At 42.5% G+C, this 16560-nt stretch overlaps 1 protein-coding gene across 8 annotated transcripts; it reads left to right on the top strand.

Moving 5' to 3' along the window:
* Window positions 1-510: 510 nt before the first annotated feature.
* MCOLN3 (mucolipin TRP cation channel 3) lies at window positions 511-16560 on the top strand. 8 transcript variants are annotated; one of them, XM_061345228.1, is made up of 15 exons: window positions 511-552; window positions 1189-1545; window positions 3387-3616; window positions 5500-5667; window positions 6160-6313; window positions 6794-6878; window positions 6959-7055; window positions 7650-7749; window positions 9739-9851; window positions 9932-10081; window positions 12071-12172; window positions 12284-12406; window positions 12957-13163; window positions 13524-13653; window positions 15288-16560. In XM_061345228.1, exons 3-15 carry the CDS (start codon window positions 3389-3391, stop codon window positions 15305-15307), a joined length of 1677 nt encoding a protein of 558 aa, XP_061201212.1. In that variant the 5' UTR covers window positions 511-552; window positions 1189-1545; window positions 3387-3388; the 3' UTR covers window positions 15308-16560. The 8 variants fall into 8 exon arrangements, with proteins under 8 accessions (XP_061201212.1, XP_061201217.1, XP_061201214.1 ...); XM_061345229.1 differs by lacking the exon at window positions 511-552 and adding an exon at window positions 663-1028; XM_061345230.1 differs by lacking the exon at window positions 511-552 and having other exon boundaries at window positions 662-1552.

Raw genomic sequence — 16560 nt, 5'->3', positions numbered from 1 at the left:
CGGAGCCCGATGGCCGGTTGCGCGGTGAACGCGGGCGGCTGAAGCAGCCTCGATCGCACGGAGCAGGCTGCGGGCTCCGCGCCTCAGCCTCTGCTCGGCCCAGCGGTGATTCCCTGCCAGCTGCTGCCCGTGTCCTCGGGCCTCTCATTTTTCACCCGCTCCCACCAGCGCCGCGGGGCCGCTTCCTACCTGCGGCACCGCCACCGCGGCCCCAAAGCGTCCCTGCCGCCGCGCCGTTGTCAGGGCAACGGGGCCGGCTAGGATTGACGCTTCCAACAGCCAATTAGCGCTCCGCTTTTCAAACCCGCCCCCGCCAGGGAAGCGGCTATAGGAGGTTCCTCGCTGGAACAGGGCTGCTTAGATCAAAACTACAAGTCCCAGCATGCCACGCGCGGGGACTCACCGCCGCCGGGCTGGGTGGGGCGCGGAGCACCATGGGTGCTGTAGGCGGCAGCTCCCTCCCTCTTCCCCCTGCCCGGCGTTTCCTCGCCATTATCTGTCAGGGGAGCTTCCCCAGCCAGGAAGGAGGTTCAGGTGGTCCCATGCGATTCGGTAATATGAAGATTTGTGTTCCACATCCTTCATATTTGTGACGTATAAAATAATTTGGTTTGCTTTGCTGCGATGTAAAACGCAGGAGCCCCGAAGTGTATTTTTCTGTGGAGTACCCAGTGCTCGTCCCTGGTGGCACGCAGGGACCATCCACCCTCCTTACGGCAGACAGAAAGCATCCTTGCTGCCTGCTATGCCTCTCTCTACAGCTTAAAATACCCACTCTTTTTGGTTTAGCCTTGTCCTTATTTCCCCTCTTCCTCTCACACCAGCGCTCTCACGGGTTCCTGCAGCACTAACTGGGCAGCTGGTGACCGGGCGCAGCTACCGTAACCCGGGCTTTACCCCGGGCACTGCCCCCGCCGGGCAGCAACACCGAGGGGACCGTGTCCATGGTGCGGTGAAATTGGCCGAGACCCAGGACAGGAGACCGTTTCCTTGAAGTCCAGTTAATAACTTTAATCCCTTAAGTGCATGTAAGTGCAATGACTCAAGCATGTCAGTCATTCCACTTCGCTCACTGTGCCGCTGGCTGCCCTTTGTAACTACAGTTCTGTGACCCGAAAAGGGATGTTTATTACAGAGGGGGCACAACTAAGGATAACGTAAGCGTTACCTTTTTTCCTCCTGGTGCAGAAGCCCAGGTTAATAAACCTGGAGGCGGCATTACGGCGGCATACTTCAGAGAGTGTATGCCCCGTGGGGAGCCCGCACTCGCGGAGATGTGAAGCAGAAGGTGACAGACGCTCTGTGCGCCCAGCCCTGCCCCCGGGGCTGGGACGGGCTGCCGGAGGCCGCCGGAGCCCGCGGACCTGCCCGCCGAGGAGCCGCGCCGGCCGGGAGCGAGGGGGACCGGGACAGGGAGCGGGACCGGTAGCGGCGGAGTGTGTGTGACGAACGGGCCGCTCCGCGGCACCAGCAGCCCGGCTCCCTGTGCGGCAGCAGGGCAGGGAGCGGCGGGACCTCATCGGCAGCGACACGCCCCAGCGGCAGGTATGCGGTATGCCCTGGGCTGTCCGCCGTGTGCTGTACGCCGCAGCCTCTCCTTTAAAAGCGCGAAGCAGTGCCCTCGGCCTCCAGCTCTTGGCTTTGGGATGCCACGGTAAATCAGCAGCCGCCGGGCCAGCTTGGCCGGGGCTGCGGGAAAGGCCAGAGGGAATCGCCGGTGGCCGGCGGCGGCGCGACCTGACAGGCTGAGCGAGTCCCGGCTGGCTGCAAGTGCGTTGCTCAGCCGCCGTGGCGGCTCGGGGGGCGGGCGGGCGGGCGGTACGGCACCGGCTGCGCTGCGGCGACGGGGTGGGGGGGACGGGATGGGGCCGCCGGGTTCGGGCGCTGCCGCTGCGGTACCTCCGCTGCTGGGCCCAGGCTACCTCCGCCTAACACTGTGCGTTGTTTGCCTGGGACATCAACTCAAGGCGGTACCGTGAGGTCAAGAAGTGTTATTTATGTATTTATTTATGTATTTATTTATAAATCAAGCACGTACATTGTCAGGAATATTGCAGTAACAGAGCAGGGCTTCACTTGGAAATGATTGATCAGCAGTATGAAAGACGAGTGGGGATGGTGACATGCTGTGTCCTGCGGGACAATGGCGACCTGGCAAAACAGGAGCTGATTTTTTCTATTTTTTTATTTTTTTTTGTCTTAGGCCTGCTTTTATGGGCCTGTTCTTAGTGTTAAACTGCTGATTCAGAACTTTTCTTGCCCTCTCTGACATCTGGGGAAGTTCAAGGTCTTGGATCGTATCTGAAAACAGCCTCGCGTTCTGGTGTGTGCAGGAGGAGAGGAGATGTGATGTGTGTGTTTTTAAAAATTCATCTTGGTCATGATTGTTTGAATTCTATGAGAAACTTTCCTTATGCAAGTTGCAAATGATTTGTGCAATATGGCACATGTTTAAATTCATTCACAACCTGGGCTGTTTCCTCTGTTCTTAATGTCAAGAATCTTTTCTCTGAAATAAACATTCCCTGCCACCTCTTAAGTACTTTATAAAGCATTTTTAAAATGGGAGTCAGTGAAGTTAATAACAGATTAACATGTAAACATGTTGAATACTATGGAGAGTAACATCTCAAACTGTGTTTATAGGTTCTCTTCCAATCTTTCCCCTCAAACTCACCTAAACTGTGAGCCTCTTCAGCTAATCACGATGCTTGGATACAATCACCTTTTGTCTTTTTGTCTGCTTCATGATCACAACTGCTTTGCACTCAGTCTTTTATGGCTGAAGAAATAGATATAATCTTGCTAAATGACAAGTTAATGCACTCAGGTAATTTATCTGAACTGCAATTTTGCGTGCTGGGTCCCCATTTCCGAGAGTGCTAATACTAATGTTGAAGAAAAATGCTGCCTGTCTTGGAAATTCCATTTCTTTCAAGGACTGGACAGTGGCTTGAAGATGGGGGAAATACTAGCTACAGAAATAAGTAAGTTTTCCAGAAAACTGAATGCTCATGAGAGGCTTTTGGTACTCTTCTGGACACAGAAGGAAATGAGTCAGGATGTCTTGCATATATGATGATGTTGGCAAGTAAGAGAGGAAGCAGGGTTTTAGCAAGTGACTCCATAATTCCAAAGGGACAAAAATTCCACTATCAAATAAACGTCCTGACAGTCTATCTGCAAATTTAAGAGCTTGCCAAACTTTTCTTGGAGATCTGCAGAACATGTGCAATATTACGAAGGTCTTAAATTCAGTGCAATGTTCAAGTGCCTTTCACAGAAGATACACATCTTTGGATCCAGTTGTCAGTGCAGACTGATCTGATGCTACTGTATTCATGCTTGCCTGTTTTCTGACTGAGATGAGCTTCTCTTCATTTCAGAAATGGAAAATCCTGAAGTGGCTGTGAGCAGCTGCAGTGCTCATGATGATGAAAACCTTTGCAGCTACAAACGACACCTGTCACTATCACAGGAGGGACTTCTGGAAGACCAGCTTAGAAGGAAGTTAAAATTTTTCTTCATGAACCCATGTGAGAAATTCTGGGCCCGGGGCAGGAAGCCTTGGAAGCTTGGGATTCAGCTACTCAAAATAGCAATGGTTACGGTTCAGGTGAGTAACTATAGGAGCAGGGACTCTTCTTACCTCATGGGAAGTCAAATGCATGCTGGTGACAAATGCTGTTCATGGCATGGTGCAGATAAAGGGAGAAGATAGACTGCAAGACTGTCTTAGTTGCATATATGTAGCTTAGGTCTAGTGTGAGGCATCCCTGCCCATGGCATGGAGGTTGGAACTAGATGATCTTAAGGTCCTTTCCAACCCTAACTGTTATGTGATTCTGTGGTTCAATGATTCTATGTCATAATTTTCTCCTAAAACTATTGACTGAAAAAAATAGCTTTCCTAAGAGTAGAGATGAAAGGAACCATGTTGAAAGGCTCAACTTGACTTCTTATGTTACTTTTTTTTTCTCCCCCCCCCCCAAAGGATGGTGTCTCTTCCCCCAATAACTTCTTCCCTGTGAGTGTCTGAGGGAAGGAACAGTTGTCCATGTTTCAATGTCACGGTTATAAGAACTGAAACTGGTGGCTTTTTCAGCATGTTTGCTTGTACCTTGTGTGTGGTATACAAATTCCTGTATTGAAAAAAAACCCATAAATTCTGCTTCACTCTTCCTGTCACTCAGCCTTGCACCATAGATTTCAAATAATACATTTATCTACTGCGCAAAAGGCAACTGTTTGTCTCAAAGTTTTGTGGTTAAGGAGGAAGAAGATCTATCACAAAGCCTCTCCAGTGCCTGAGATGATGAGCCTTCGGAGTTTTCCGCATGTGATTTACCTTTATAGTGGTGTCGATGCCATGACAATACAAGTACAGTGAATAATGTTTTCCATGGTTACATGACTGATGTGACAAACTGCAGAAATAATAGTTCTCCTGCTATACATCTGGCACTGTGTTTGTATCCCTTCCTTTCTGCTTCAGTTTTAAATGTATCATCATCCTCTCCTTGTCATCTGTCTCATTTTGCAACTAGAAATAAAATTTGATGGTGGGAGAACCTAAATAAGAAAGAAACTAGTGCTGATTTAGCCTTTTCAGAAAAAGAAACTGCCTGTAGGTAATTCAGTCTTAGCACTGTTGATTTGCTGGTGTATTCCTTGTGCCCAGCATACGGAGCTTGCCCACACAGCATTTTAGTATCTCTCTAACTGAGTTATCCTTATCAAAATCTACATATCCAGTTTGCATCATGGCCGTAAAACTTATCTGTAGACTACTGATTCAGACTTATCTCTGATGAGTTTCTTCACAATGCTCTTGGCACTAGATTTGGAACAATAGTCACTGAGGAAAATTGTGAGCTCCCACAATCAATATATCACATTCTTCTAGAAAACTTTTCCAACCTGGATAGTAGCAAGCATGGGTTTATGCTATTATTTGTTGGAGCATATTTGTTATATTAGTTTGTCAGAGGTTATGCTGTTACAAGCCCAGTTTTGATCGGCTATTCTCAAAGCACCTTTCACTGAAACCTGAGGAAGAAATGCTTGTTTTTCTGTCCTCAATTTGCCTTTTGTGTGCTGGAGTCAGGACTTCAAAGCAGGGTCTGGCTAAGTCCTGTCCTGCCTTTTTGCCTGGAGAACACTGATATTCCCCAAGTCAAGTCATATTAATGTCAGGCTGAGCTAACAAAGCACGCGTAACAGTATATAGGTAGCTTGAATTTGAGATGGTATCCTTTTCTTTGTAAAAATGCAAGTCCTTGGCCAAGATGCTGGTAAATGTGTTAAAGGGACATTCTGGAAACCCATTGTTTCCTTAAAGTCAAACTTTCTTTTGACTGGCTGTGAAATGGAGTAGACTGAATGTAACTGCCGTGTCTACCGATGTGACAAAAGAGTGTCTGTTTGTAGGACAGGATTCATATGCTAATCCAGAAGCCAACTTTGTCTTTGAACAGGAAATATAAATGTCTTTTTCAGCTGGTGGTTTTTGGACTGAGCAATCAAATGGTGGTTGCCTTCAAAGAAGAGAACACTGTTGCATTCAAACATCTCTTCTTGAAAGGATACATGGACAGAATGGATGATACCTATGCTGTATACACACAAACAGATGTCTATGACCAGATATTCTTTGCAATAAACCAGGTAAGGACTGTTGCTGCAATATATACAATATATATGCTCTTTACCTGGGTACCTTTCCTTCTTCCACCTTCCCTGATGGTGCCTGAAACAACTTCTGTGCCTGTTGCTTAAGATTAGAGTGTTGACTCATTTAGGTTTTCTGTCACTGCCAGAGCATTGTACTGTGGCAACATTCTTGGATTTGTGCCAGAATTCTTTGCAAGTATCAAATTAGACTTTTTAGTAAGGAAAAGAGAAAAAAGTAATAAGCAAAAAGGTATTTAGATAAAAATCCTGCACTTACTTTTTTGGTCAAATACCTTGAAGTATTTGAGAACTCAGCTGTAGTGTGGTGTAGGTTTCCAAGTTCTTTAGATGGCATTTTAAATGAAAAAGATGAGTTATGGCACAGATCCAAACACTTCTGGGTTGTTTTCTGGTTGGCTGGGTTTTTTTCAGAGTAACAGTTTTGGTGTTATCTAAGTTGGTTTGTCTGTTTGTTCTGAACTTCAGTACTTACAGCTCCCCAACATCTCTGTTGGAAACCATGCTTATGAGAAGAAGGGAGCAGAAGAGACAGCTCTGGCCCTCTGTCAGCAGTTCTACAAACGAGGAATCATCTCTCCTGGAAATGACACCTTTGATATAGACCCAGAGATTGTGACTGGTGATGAACCTCATCTGTTCTATCAGTTCTTTGGGAGGGGGGACCCTACATTTATGATAAATTCTTAAAACCCCCTCACAGTACTGTATAATCCTATCACATGATCTGTATTGAACTTATTCCCAGCCAAAACTGGTAAGAAAACTACTGTGTAACTAACCTCTAGCACTCCAAGGTATGTCTTTTAGTCTACTGCCACAGACCAAGTGATGAGCTGTTGGCACTGATGGCCACCTAACACAAGTATTTTGGGCTAATTTCAGGAGCGGTCCCTGTGAATTCATGATTAATAACTTGGCTAGTGTTCAGGGAAGCCAACGTATTTGTCAACCGGCTTCCTAAATGACCCCTCACTTAAGCATGCTATCTTGTCTGCTATAGTCATCAGCTCTTTACAGCCTCGGGAGTGGGAATGGCAGATTACAGTTAAAAGAGCCTGATAACCCATGAGATGTTGTTGTGAGTCTTTATCCATTGCAGACTGCTTGTATGTTGAGCCAATGATACCATTAGACAACACAACAGTGGGAAAGCACGATTTGAATTTCACTCTGGATTTCCACAGGTGAGGGGGACACAGCACCTCCTCTGTTGGGGTATTTGTGCATTTTCCCTGTGAAAAGCTAATACAGAGCTCTATTGCAGACTGGTGATGGTGCAGCTCAAGTTCAATCTGAAGGCAATCAACCTCCAGACTGTTCGTCACCATGAGCTCCCTGACTGTTATGATTTCACTCTGAGGGTAGGTGGAAACCTGCCATGTGTCTTTCTATTCAAAATGAGAAATCATTCCTTCTGATTTACCATACACAGTCAGTGCAGGTGCTTCCTGAAGAGTTGGGCCACACTGGTGTCTGGATTACTCTGTCGTGGGTTAGCGTACCCTGTAAATACTGCTGGTTGTCACTGTGCAAAGTTAAGCTTTGAGTGCTCATGATGTGGTCCTGAAACACTTATTTGCCTTACAGCCTTTTGTGCTCTAGTCCGTCTGAAGTATAATGAAAGCATAAACCTCTTCTCTTTAGAGAGATGCTTCTATAAAAGGTTGTTTTCAGATCGTAGAGGGATGAGGCTGTAGTTTAAAAGAATTTCATGTAGTATGTAGTTGATCAAGCAATTTGTGGCAAATATAATATTCACCAGGTTTGTTTTTCACTTTAACAGCATTTATTTGAATAAACTGGAATTGCGTTAGGCTTGAATACATTTTGTAACTTCTCCCCTAGGAGGACTATCCTGAACCATTATGCTGGTTTAATTTACAGTGTGCTACATATGTAATGGTTTGGCTTTAAAAAGACATGCACTTTTTTGTTTGTTTGTTTTGTTAATACAGATAGTGTTTGATAACAAAGCACACAGTGGAAGAATTAAAATAAGTCTAGACAATGACATAGAGATCAGGGAATGTAAAGACTGGCACGTTTCTGGATCAAGTAAGTGGCATAAATACATTCAAATTTTCATGATTATTTTTTACCACACTAGCACAATGTTTGTTAAATTCTTCCTTTGTTAAAAGATGAGGCACTATTCACATACATTCTCTAGTGGCTTGGCTCTAAATCCTGATTTTCTAAGGTATTGCTCTTCAGCCTCTGATCTGAAACCCTGGGAACCAGCCACACCATTACTTTCCTTAGCAGTTCTCCAACCTTGCACCTTTGATTGATAGTGTCAAACCAGTGATACACCTCACTGTGCATCCTAGCTTTGGCTACTGAACTTATGCTCTTGATTGCTTAAGGTAGGCTGTGAACCGTTCTAGCACTAGGCAACAGAAGGACACATGATAGTGTTGGAAAGTAGAAACCGATTCACTCTTATTTCAGGACGTAGCACCAGGAAAGATAAGGAAGCACTGTTGATAAGGCTTGCTAGAGTGGAATGGCTAGAAACACTTCTACTGGTGCTTAAATGTTGTTTCGCTTGTATTTTGGTGTATGGAAATGCACAGTATGGCTAAATTGTATTAAATAGTTACTCACAAGAGTACCCCTTGTTGGCACCTATTGGGTCTGGTCAAAACATTGCCTGAGATCTTTTTTAATTAGAGAAAATAATCTCTTTGAAAGTCAGAAGCTTTCCAAGACTTTAAATTCCATTTATTTTTTATGTTTTGCTGAATTAAGCAATAGGATTAATCAGGTCCATTTTTCTACTTGGCCACTTTCCCTTTTGCTGTGGCTACATCAGGAAATTAAAAGCTGGTAGTGAAAAAAGAGAAGTTTTGGGGTTTTATTTTAAAGATCCGGATTGGAATAAATTTGGAGGGATTTAAAGAACTGCATTACAGAGTACGAAACACTCCAGTTAGGCAAATGCATGTCTCACTACACACTGTATGAACTAACTTTGGTAGCTGCCGTGTTACAAATGCACACCAGATGGCATGCTACCTCCAACAGATTGCTAGTGCAGCAGCACAAGAAGGTTTTGATACCAGGCTTCTGTAATAATCCACATCTGGTACCTATCTACCTGACACCTAGATAGCCTCTATAACAGTTTTCAAAATCACCTCCTGGAGTACCCTGTATTATTTTCTGAAAGCCAAGGAAGAATACAAAGGTAATGATTACAATGGGACAGTAACAAGTTGTTGCTATTCTGGACTACACTGCAAACCCAGTTTAAATGGCAACGGTACATGTGTTAGTGACTCTGGTATAAGCAAGAAGGTGTGCTTTTTCTGAGTAGTGCAGTTTTGAAGTCAACTAGAACTTCAGTGCAGCATCTTGGAGAATTGCTACATCTTGAAAATTTAGCATGAATTTATTTCAATTGTTTTTCTCAATCACTCTTTAGCATTAAAAATGTAATTATATTGTCTCACTGAGCTTCAGCTATAAGATAGGTAGAAAAAAGGGGATCTAGTTGTCAAATTTTGCACCAGCTCTTAGTTTATCAAGACTGTGAATTTTAGTAATGTAAGAGATGGAGAACTGAAGTCTAGCTCAATGCTGGTCTTTGCCAGCTGGGCAGCAGTGCAAATTATCTGCGCTGCTCTAGGACAGAAAACCCACCTGACAGTCAAGTACTGGTCTGGAAGAGAAGATACATAGTTCCTGGGATATTGTTTTGACACATTCTGTCACTCCAGAGGCCATTCCAGTGCTTGTAAAACGGACAGCTCGCACCTCAGATTCTGCCGGGTTGTAAGAAGCACTCTCTCTGGTATACTTTTGATGTGGTATCAGCCTTCCTAATTTAACAGAAGGGATGGTATCCATGGTGCAGATGCACTTGTGTCTCATGAAAATATGTCAGATAGATAAACTTCTGGGGGAAAAATGTTAACATTTTTCTTAATTAAATTGTATAAAGTCAACATTGAAACTTGATTCTTGTTTCAATATTCAAGATAATCAACAAGATGAAATGCATCTGACTATGAATATGTATGTACATTTTTGTTCTTGCAGTACAGAAGAACACTCATTACATGATGATCTTTGATGCTTTTGTTATATTGACTTGTCTGGCTTCACTGATCCTTTGCACACGATCAGTGGTTAAAGGAATTCAGCTCCAAAGGGTGGGTATAAGTCTTTCCTTGGAAAGCCTTCATGTCTTGTGTAAGTCTGAGTTACCTTCTTCTTTCCTCTTTTCCCCTAGGAATTTGTAAGCTTTTTCCTATATTATTATAAGAAAGAAGTATCTTTCAGTGATCAAATGGAATTTGTCAATGGGTGGTACATCATGATTATGGTCAGTGATATCTTAACTATTGTTGGATCAACTCTGAAGATGGAGATACAAGCCAAGGTGAGTTCTTTACACTGTCAGGTAGAAGCAAAACTGATTGTCACTCTCCCAGTTAGGTTTAAAACTGTCAGAGGACTTTAGGCTGTCTAAGCTTCATCCTGTAGTGGCACGAAGTTTTAAAATCCCATCTTCTCCTCTGCAATTGTAACTGAGATGTGTTGTTTCCAGTTGAGAGATTAAAAAAACTCCAATTATCTCTAGATATTTTAGTTTTAATTACCTTTGCTTCTTTGTGACACCAAGGAATAAAATTAACTTAATCTCTGGAAGTCGGAGACTGTTGACTTTCTCTCTTCCCCACTTAGGACCACTTATATTTGCAAATTTGATGATTTATTTATTTTATTTTAGTTTAGCATTTAACTTTCTGTTCCCTATTTAACAAGTGTTTAACCAGCACAGAGACTCTCTCCTTAAACATCACTTTACTGCTTTCCCAGCTTCTAGTTTCCAGCGTGTACAGAACAGTCAGCCACAGCCAGGAGCTAGGCCTAAAATATTCCAAGATAAACTTGATAATAAAAAAAAAAAGGCCAACTTTTAAAACCATATTACGTGAACCAGAATTAGGGAAGAAAACCTATTACAATATGCAGTCCTGAAGCACTCTAATATTTAGATAATGTTGTTGTTCACCAAATCTCTAGCAGACTTTGAAGCGTGACATTGCAACACAGCAGACTTTGGACAGTAGTGATGAAAGGATGGGCCTGAAATCCATCTGGTGACAGCTTGACTATCCTAAATGCCCTGTACAAACTGTCCTATCTTACCTTAGGAACTATAAACTCAGTTGTTAAGAGTAGGAAGAAGCTGTGAGGAAGTTGGCTAAGAGATAGCTTCATCCTGCTTCAAGAGAAGTGAAGACAAGAACATGGTTGGAGTAAGATCTTGTATTTGGGATTCCAGTATCTTATAAATACATCTCTCTATATATGTTTCTATTCTAAGAGAGTATTTTACTAAAACTCTTATCTATTGATACATTTCGCTTCATTTTGCAAGCCTTGCAGACCCTAATAACAAGATCTTGTTCCATGTTATTTAGTGGCTGAATAGTAAGTTCACATTAAAGTAGCCTAAATTTGTGTTTTGTCAAGCTGTAAATAAATTATGGTAATATAAAAAAATACAAAACTCTTAGAGGAATAAAACCATAAAATAGAGAAAAATTCTTACTCAGTAAGTTGTCATGAACCATTTCAGAGTAGAGCTGCAATTCAGGGAACAGGGTATATGCTAACTTGGAGAAAACCAGCCCGTATGTATAGGTGGAAAAAGGTAATGAAGTGCCAATAAAATATAAATGAAGTCCCGGTTAGAATTAATTAGAAGCTGATTAGTCTTCTCCTTGAGACTGTCTATGCCTCACAGTTCCTGGATACCTCACAAGGTCCTCCTTAGTACTTATCTGAGCTCTGGTGACAAGTCACGCTATTTCTTACAAACTGCTTTGCCTGCGTACTGGAAGAACCTTCTGTGTTCTGCTGTTCTGAAGTCACATCTACACTGTCCATCGGGATACAGTGGAGAGATTCCCAAGCTGCTCTGGGGAATCTGCCAATGCAGATTCCAGAAGCAGTTACTGCAGGCCTGGAAGCAGCATAAAAATATTTGCAGTGCCACTCCACAGGTCTTAGTGAGCCATGTACAGAGGGAGTGCCTCTGCACCCACCATGCTGCTGTGCTGTTGGCCTTGCAAATGAAGCTTGTCTTGTAGGGATCTGTTTTACAAACAGCCATATGTAAAGGCATGGGAAATGAGTTACACTTGAAAATGCCCTTCCTCTCTGGTGGGACTTCAGCTGTCTAATGCATATTGCCCCAAACTAAATTTTAATGGGAGAGGTTGCTAAAATAAACTATCTTTCTTAACAGATCTTTGTAGTAATGAGAGTTGCAATTTAGAACCTGTTGTTCTAAATTTAGTTGGTATAGTACTTGATATATATATTTTATTTATTTCCCCCCCCTTTTTTTTTTTTTTAGAGTCTGACAAGTTATGATGTTTGTAGCATACTTCTCGGAACATCGACTATGCTTGTGTGGCTTGGAGTCATTCGCTACCTAGGTTTCTTTCAGAAGTATAATGTAAGGATCTTCTGGGATCTTCGTGCTGTTGGTATTTATTCTGTTTGTTGCTATAAGAGGGCTGGAAGAAATGCCTGGTTGAATTCTAACTGTTTGCATTGCTCTGTGCAGCTTCTCATCCTAACACTGCGAGCAGCATTACCAAATGTAATGAGGTTCTGCTGTTGTGCTGCTATGATCTACTTGGGCTACTGTTTCTGTGGATGGATTGTGCTGGGACCGTACCATGTGAAGGTAATACACTTACCATGAAACAAGTCAACTCGAATAACAGAATGGATTCCAAACAAATGAGAGATTACTGCTGTTGTCTTCTAAGCTTCCATGTCAAGGCTTCCCTTAATACAAAAATAGTGCATCCTCAACATGATGCTGCTCTGTTTGAGGAGTCTGACTTCCATGACTCAGTCAGACTTTCCTTGAGTTATGAAAGCTCTGAGTCAGAAGTGGAAGCTGCTGTGACTCCCAATCACATGCTGGTATTTTGAGAAATAATTTTCATATTGCAGAACACCAGTGTCAGACTTAAGCTTTGGAGACTTTGTCCTTGTCCCTTTTAAAAGTGAAATTGGCTTATCTGAATTGAATGTGTATGTGTGCAGGAGGTGCCAAATATTGCTCACTCATCAAATGTTTTACTGTTTGCACCTGGTCATACTCTTGAGTGTACAAAGAGATCCAAGGCAGCAGGTCATCAGCTGTGCATTTTTTTTCACGCTATGTACAGCCTTTGGATCCAAATAAAGCAGTGATGGATGTGCTTGTCTTCTTCCCTCCTCTCTAGTTTCGCTCTCTGAACATGGTTTCTGAATGCCTTTTTTCACTGATCAATGGAGATGACATGTTTGCTACCTTTGCAAAAATGCAGCAGAAAAGTTACTTGGTTTGGTTATTCAGTAGGATCTACCTCTACTCCTTCATTAGTCTGTTCATCTATATGGTGCTGAGTCTCTTCATTGCACTCATTACAGATACGTATGAAACTGTCAAGGTAAGCATGGACTCTTTGTTTGGAATAAAAATGAAAGATTGGTGCTATCAAGACTGTCATCCCCCTCAATACTGTGACTTGCAGTGCATGCCAATATAAAAGATAAATATGATGGCTGCTTTAGAGGGTGTAGAGTGATGATGAGAGGCTTGAAATCTCTTCCTCCTTCAGTTTTCTTACAAGTCTATCTGATCTCCAGCTCCAATGGAAGCTAAATACCTACTAAAAAGCAGTAATTTCATATTTAGTTCTATTAATCTAATTTCAGACTTGAACAATGTCTGAAAAGCGGTCTGGGGAAGATTTGGGATATTTTATGTTTTAGCCTTGTCAAAGGTTTAACTAAATATCAATTTCTAGCACTACCAGCAAGATGGCTTTCCAGAGACAGAACTTCAGAGATTTATATCACAGTGCAAAGACTTACCAAACTCTGGCAGGTACAGGTTAGAGGAGGAGAGCTCTGCATCCCTCTTCTGTTGCTGCAATGGTATGTACCTGTACCTGTATTAAAATTATACATTAAGGTATATGCAACGGCAGCATGCCACAACATGTCCCTGTTACAATATTTATGAAGAGCACTTAATTCTTTTGGTGGGTGGAGGGGGAACCCTGCATCCCCCTAACATAAAAATCCTAAACTATTTCTAAAACTTCAGAAGGGAGCACTTTAGCAAAATGTCCACAGCCAAAAAACTCCTTAGGAGAGGTGAGGAAACTTGTAAAATAAGGATTGCTTAATATGAAAAACAGTACAGAAGGTTAGACAGTGCATACAGCAGCTTGGGAACCCCATATGCTTAATGTGAAAGCATTAACATTGCCTGTACTCCCTGCAATAGACAGGACTCATTCAGTGTCTTCTTACCCACTTTTTAAATGATGCTTTGTGCAGTAAGGTATCCTAACTTAAATGATAGTGGGCCTGAAACTTGGGGAGAAAAGCTTGCCAAGATTTCAGGACAGCATGCAGGTTAAGATAGTATTATAGCACCTGGAAAAGCATTGCCTATCTTCCACTATGGAGAGCTTAATGCTTCAGTTATTCGAAGCTTTGTTTCTTCAGGAGTACTGATTGCAGGATATGTGGTTTATATTTAACCTGCCTGGCAGCAACTCTGAGTTTTGCTTGTTGAATGGTCCTTTGGTGGGGGAGCCTTAAAATATTTGCAGTTTGGTTAAAAAGATCAAAGACATTTGAGGCTCCTTGGTACTGGCCTTTTCTGGTGTGCTCTGTTGCTATATGCCAGATAGGTTATATTTATGAAGGGGAGGAGATGGGGATATATTTCAGAACAGGGCGAAAACAGAGCCTTACTGGAGATGAAAGTGTGGGATGAAGAAGAGCAGGGCATCTTGCTCCTGGGTAAAGGGCACAGACATGTTAATATTTCCTTTTCTGCACACACCTCAGTTTAACCAGGCAAGAAACCCAACATGAGGCAGGACAGGGTGGGGATGTACTTTTCCCACTGAGTGTATGGCAGGGAATGGACCTCTAGAAGAGCATTCAAAAAGGAAAACTTGGGTACTCTCAAGCAACTTGTTCTTCAGGAGTATTGGGCATCCATCAGCTGCAGGCTGTGGGCTCAGAGCTGCAGGCATTTAAGTGCTACATTTCAGAGGCTTGTTTCCTAAATGGGTTACCTGCTCTTCAGTTGTTTTATCCTGGTGCCAAATGTCTTGATCCACATGCATGCTTCATACCATGCATGATAATGTTACAGACTGGTTTTTTGTCTGGAAATAGTGTTTTTCTTTCTCTAGAAGCTAGATCAGGGGATGACTTTGCAGTTGCCTGCAAATACCGGACATTGCTCCGTTAGCTCTATTATTGTGGCAGTCTGGTTTGACTTTGAGACAGATGATCTGTAGGAAGAAGTATTTATCTTGAGTTGCATTATGGCTTCTGTTCCTTAATTAGTGATATGGTCCTACAGGACATACAAGGCTCAATTCTTTCACATGTTCAAAATGTTTTATGGTGACTCATAGCAGTTTCTGATCAGGGTATGTCAAATTAGTAATTAAATAGTTCAGAGTTATTTTTAAGGTCTTTTGTGCAATGAAACTGTTATTTTGATGTATGTACCTGACAACTTTTCCCCCTCTCCTGTACAGGTTGTAGTGAACATATGTAGTGGATTGTGGGAATGTATCATGGAGCCTTTAGAGGAGCACATACTGCAAGAACTGTAAAGTGGAGCTTGTGGAAAACCTTATACCTAAAGCCTGAATTTGCTCTTCTCATAAAACAGTGTAAGCCTGTGGCAGAAGCTTATGGTAAACTTTCTGATTAGGCACTCTCATTAATAGTTCAGGGGTTTGGGGGGTTGTTTTTTTATTAGCTTTGTTCTATTTGTTTCCTCAGTTAAATCGCACAGAGGGCATTAAAAAGCTGTCTTGTGTTCAGAGACTTGGCTAGATTATGTGAGTAGACTAGAAATGCACTAACTTTCAACAACAAGTAAAAATAGTGCTAGACAACTGCAACTTTGAACATCAGCGTAGCCCTCAGTACTGCAGGCTTTATTTGGCTATGGCTGACACATCACTGAATACGTGAAAGCTCACTCTAGAGCTCTCAGCATCTTTTGTTTATCTGCACTCATAGTACAAATAAACGAAAGCTATGAAGTTTGGTATAATTTGGTTCTGGAGACATTACAGCGAATGGATACACAACCCATTCAAATACAGCTGAGAGCATAAACCAGGTATTTTTATAAGCATAAGTACCACTTGATGTAAGTAGCAGTCTCTTCTCAGAGAGGCCAGGAGTATGAGAGGCCAGAACTGAAGCTTGAGGGGTGAGTTGCAGGGAGAAATGTAGATGTTCTCCTATACCCAGAGCTGGGTAGGATCAGTTACAGTCTTCAGCTTCGCAGTGTACTGACCTTACATTTTTAAAGGAAAAGTCAGACAAAAGCACTTTAAAAATGTCTATTTTTTTAATTTGAAATCTTCCTCTGGTACAGAAGTCTGTAAACCTGAAGTCTAAACTAATTTAAATACATAGAAGATATGTCTCTGAGAGTCATATCTCTCCATGCTTTAGAAACTGGATGTTTCCTACCAACCTAATAACCTGGTACTGTCGGTTGCTGTCTTAGACATTAGATCTTATGAAAGTTCAGTTTTCACAACTTATAGACCTTGTTGATTGTGATACCATTTAATGGATGCCTTATTTTCTATAGTCTATTCACTCTGGGAGCAGAACAGAAAACCAAAGGGAAGCATATTTTAGATAACTTACATTTGTGAGCAACATTCCTGTAGCAGTGTGTGATAATGTATAATGCTGTGCACAAAAGTGGAGGACACTAAACATGTTCTTTCTGAATGTTTAAACATTGTAAATGTGCTACAATAAACAGTTCCAGCTGCAGTA

Source organism: Neopsephotus bourkii, unplaced genomic scaffold (genome assembly GCF_033783945.1).
Source record: "Neopsephotus bourkii isolate Nb327-2 ecotype Australia unplaced genomic scaffold, CSIRO-AGI_Nbou_v1 NB_234, whole genome shotgun sequence".
Lineage (NCBI taxonomy): Eukaryota > Metazoa > Chordata > Aves > Psittaciformes > Psittacidae > Neopsephotus > Neopsephotus bourkii.
The sequence above is the reverse complement of the archived record's forward strand: the minus strand, read 5'-3'. Positions and strand labels throughout refer to the sequence as shown.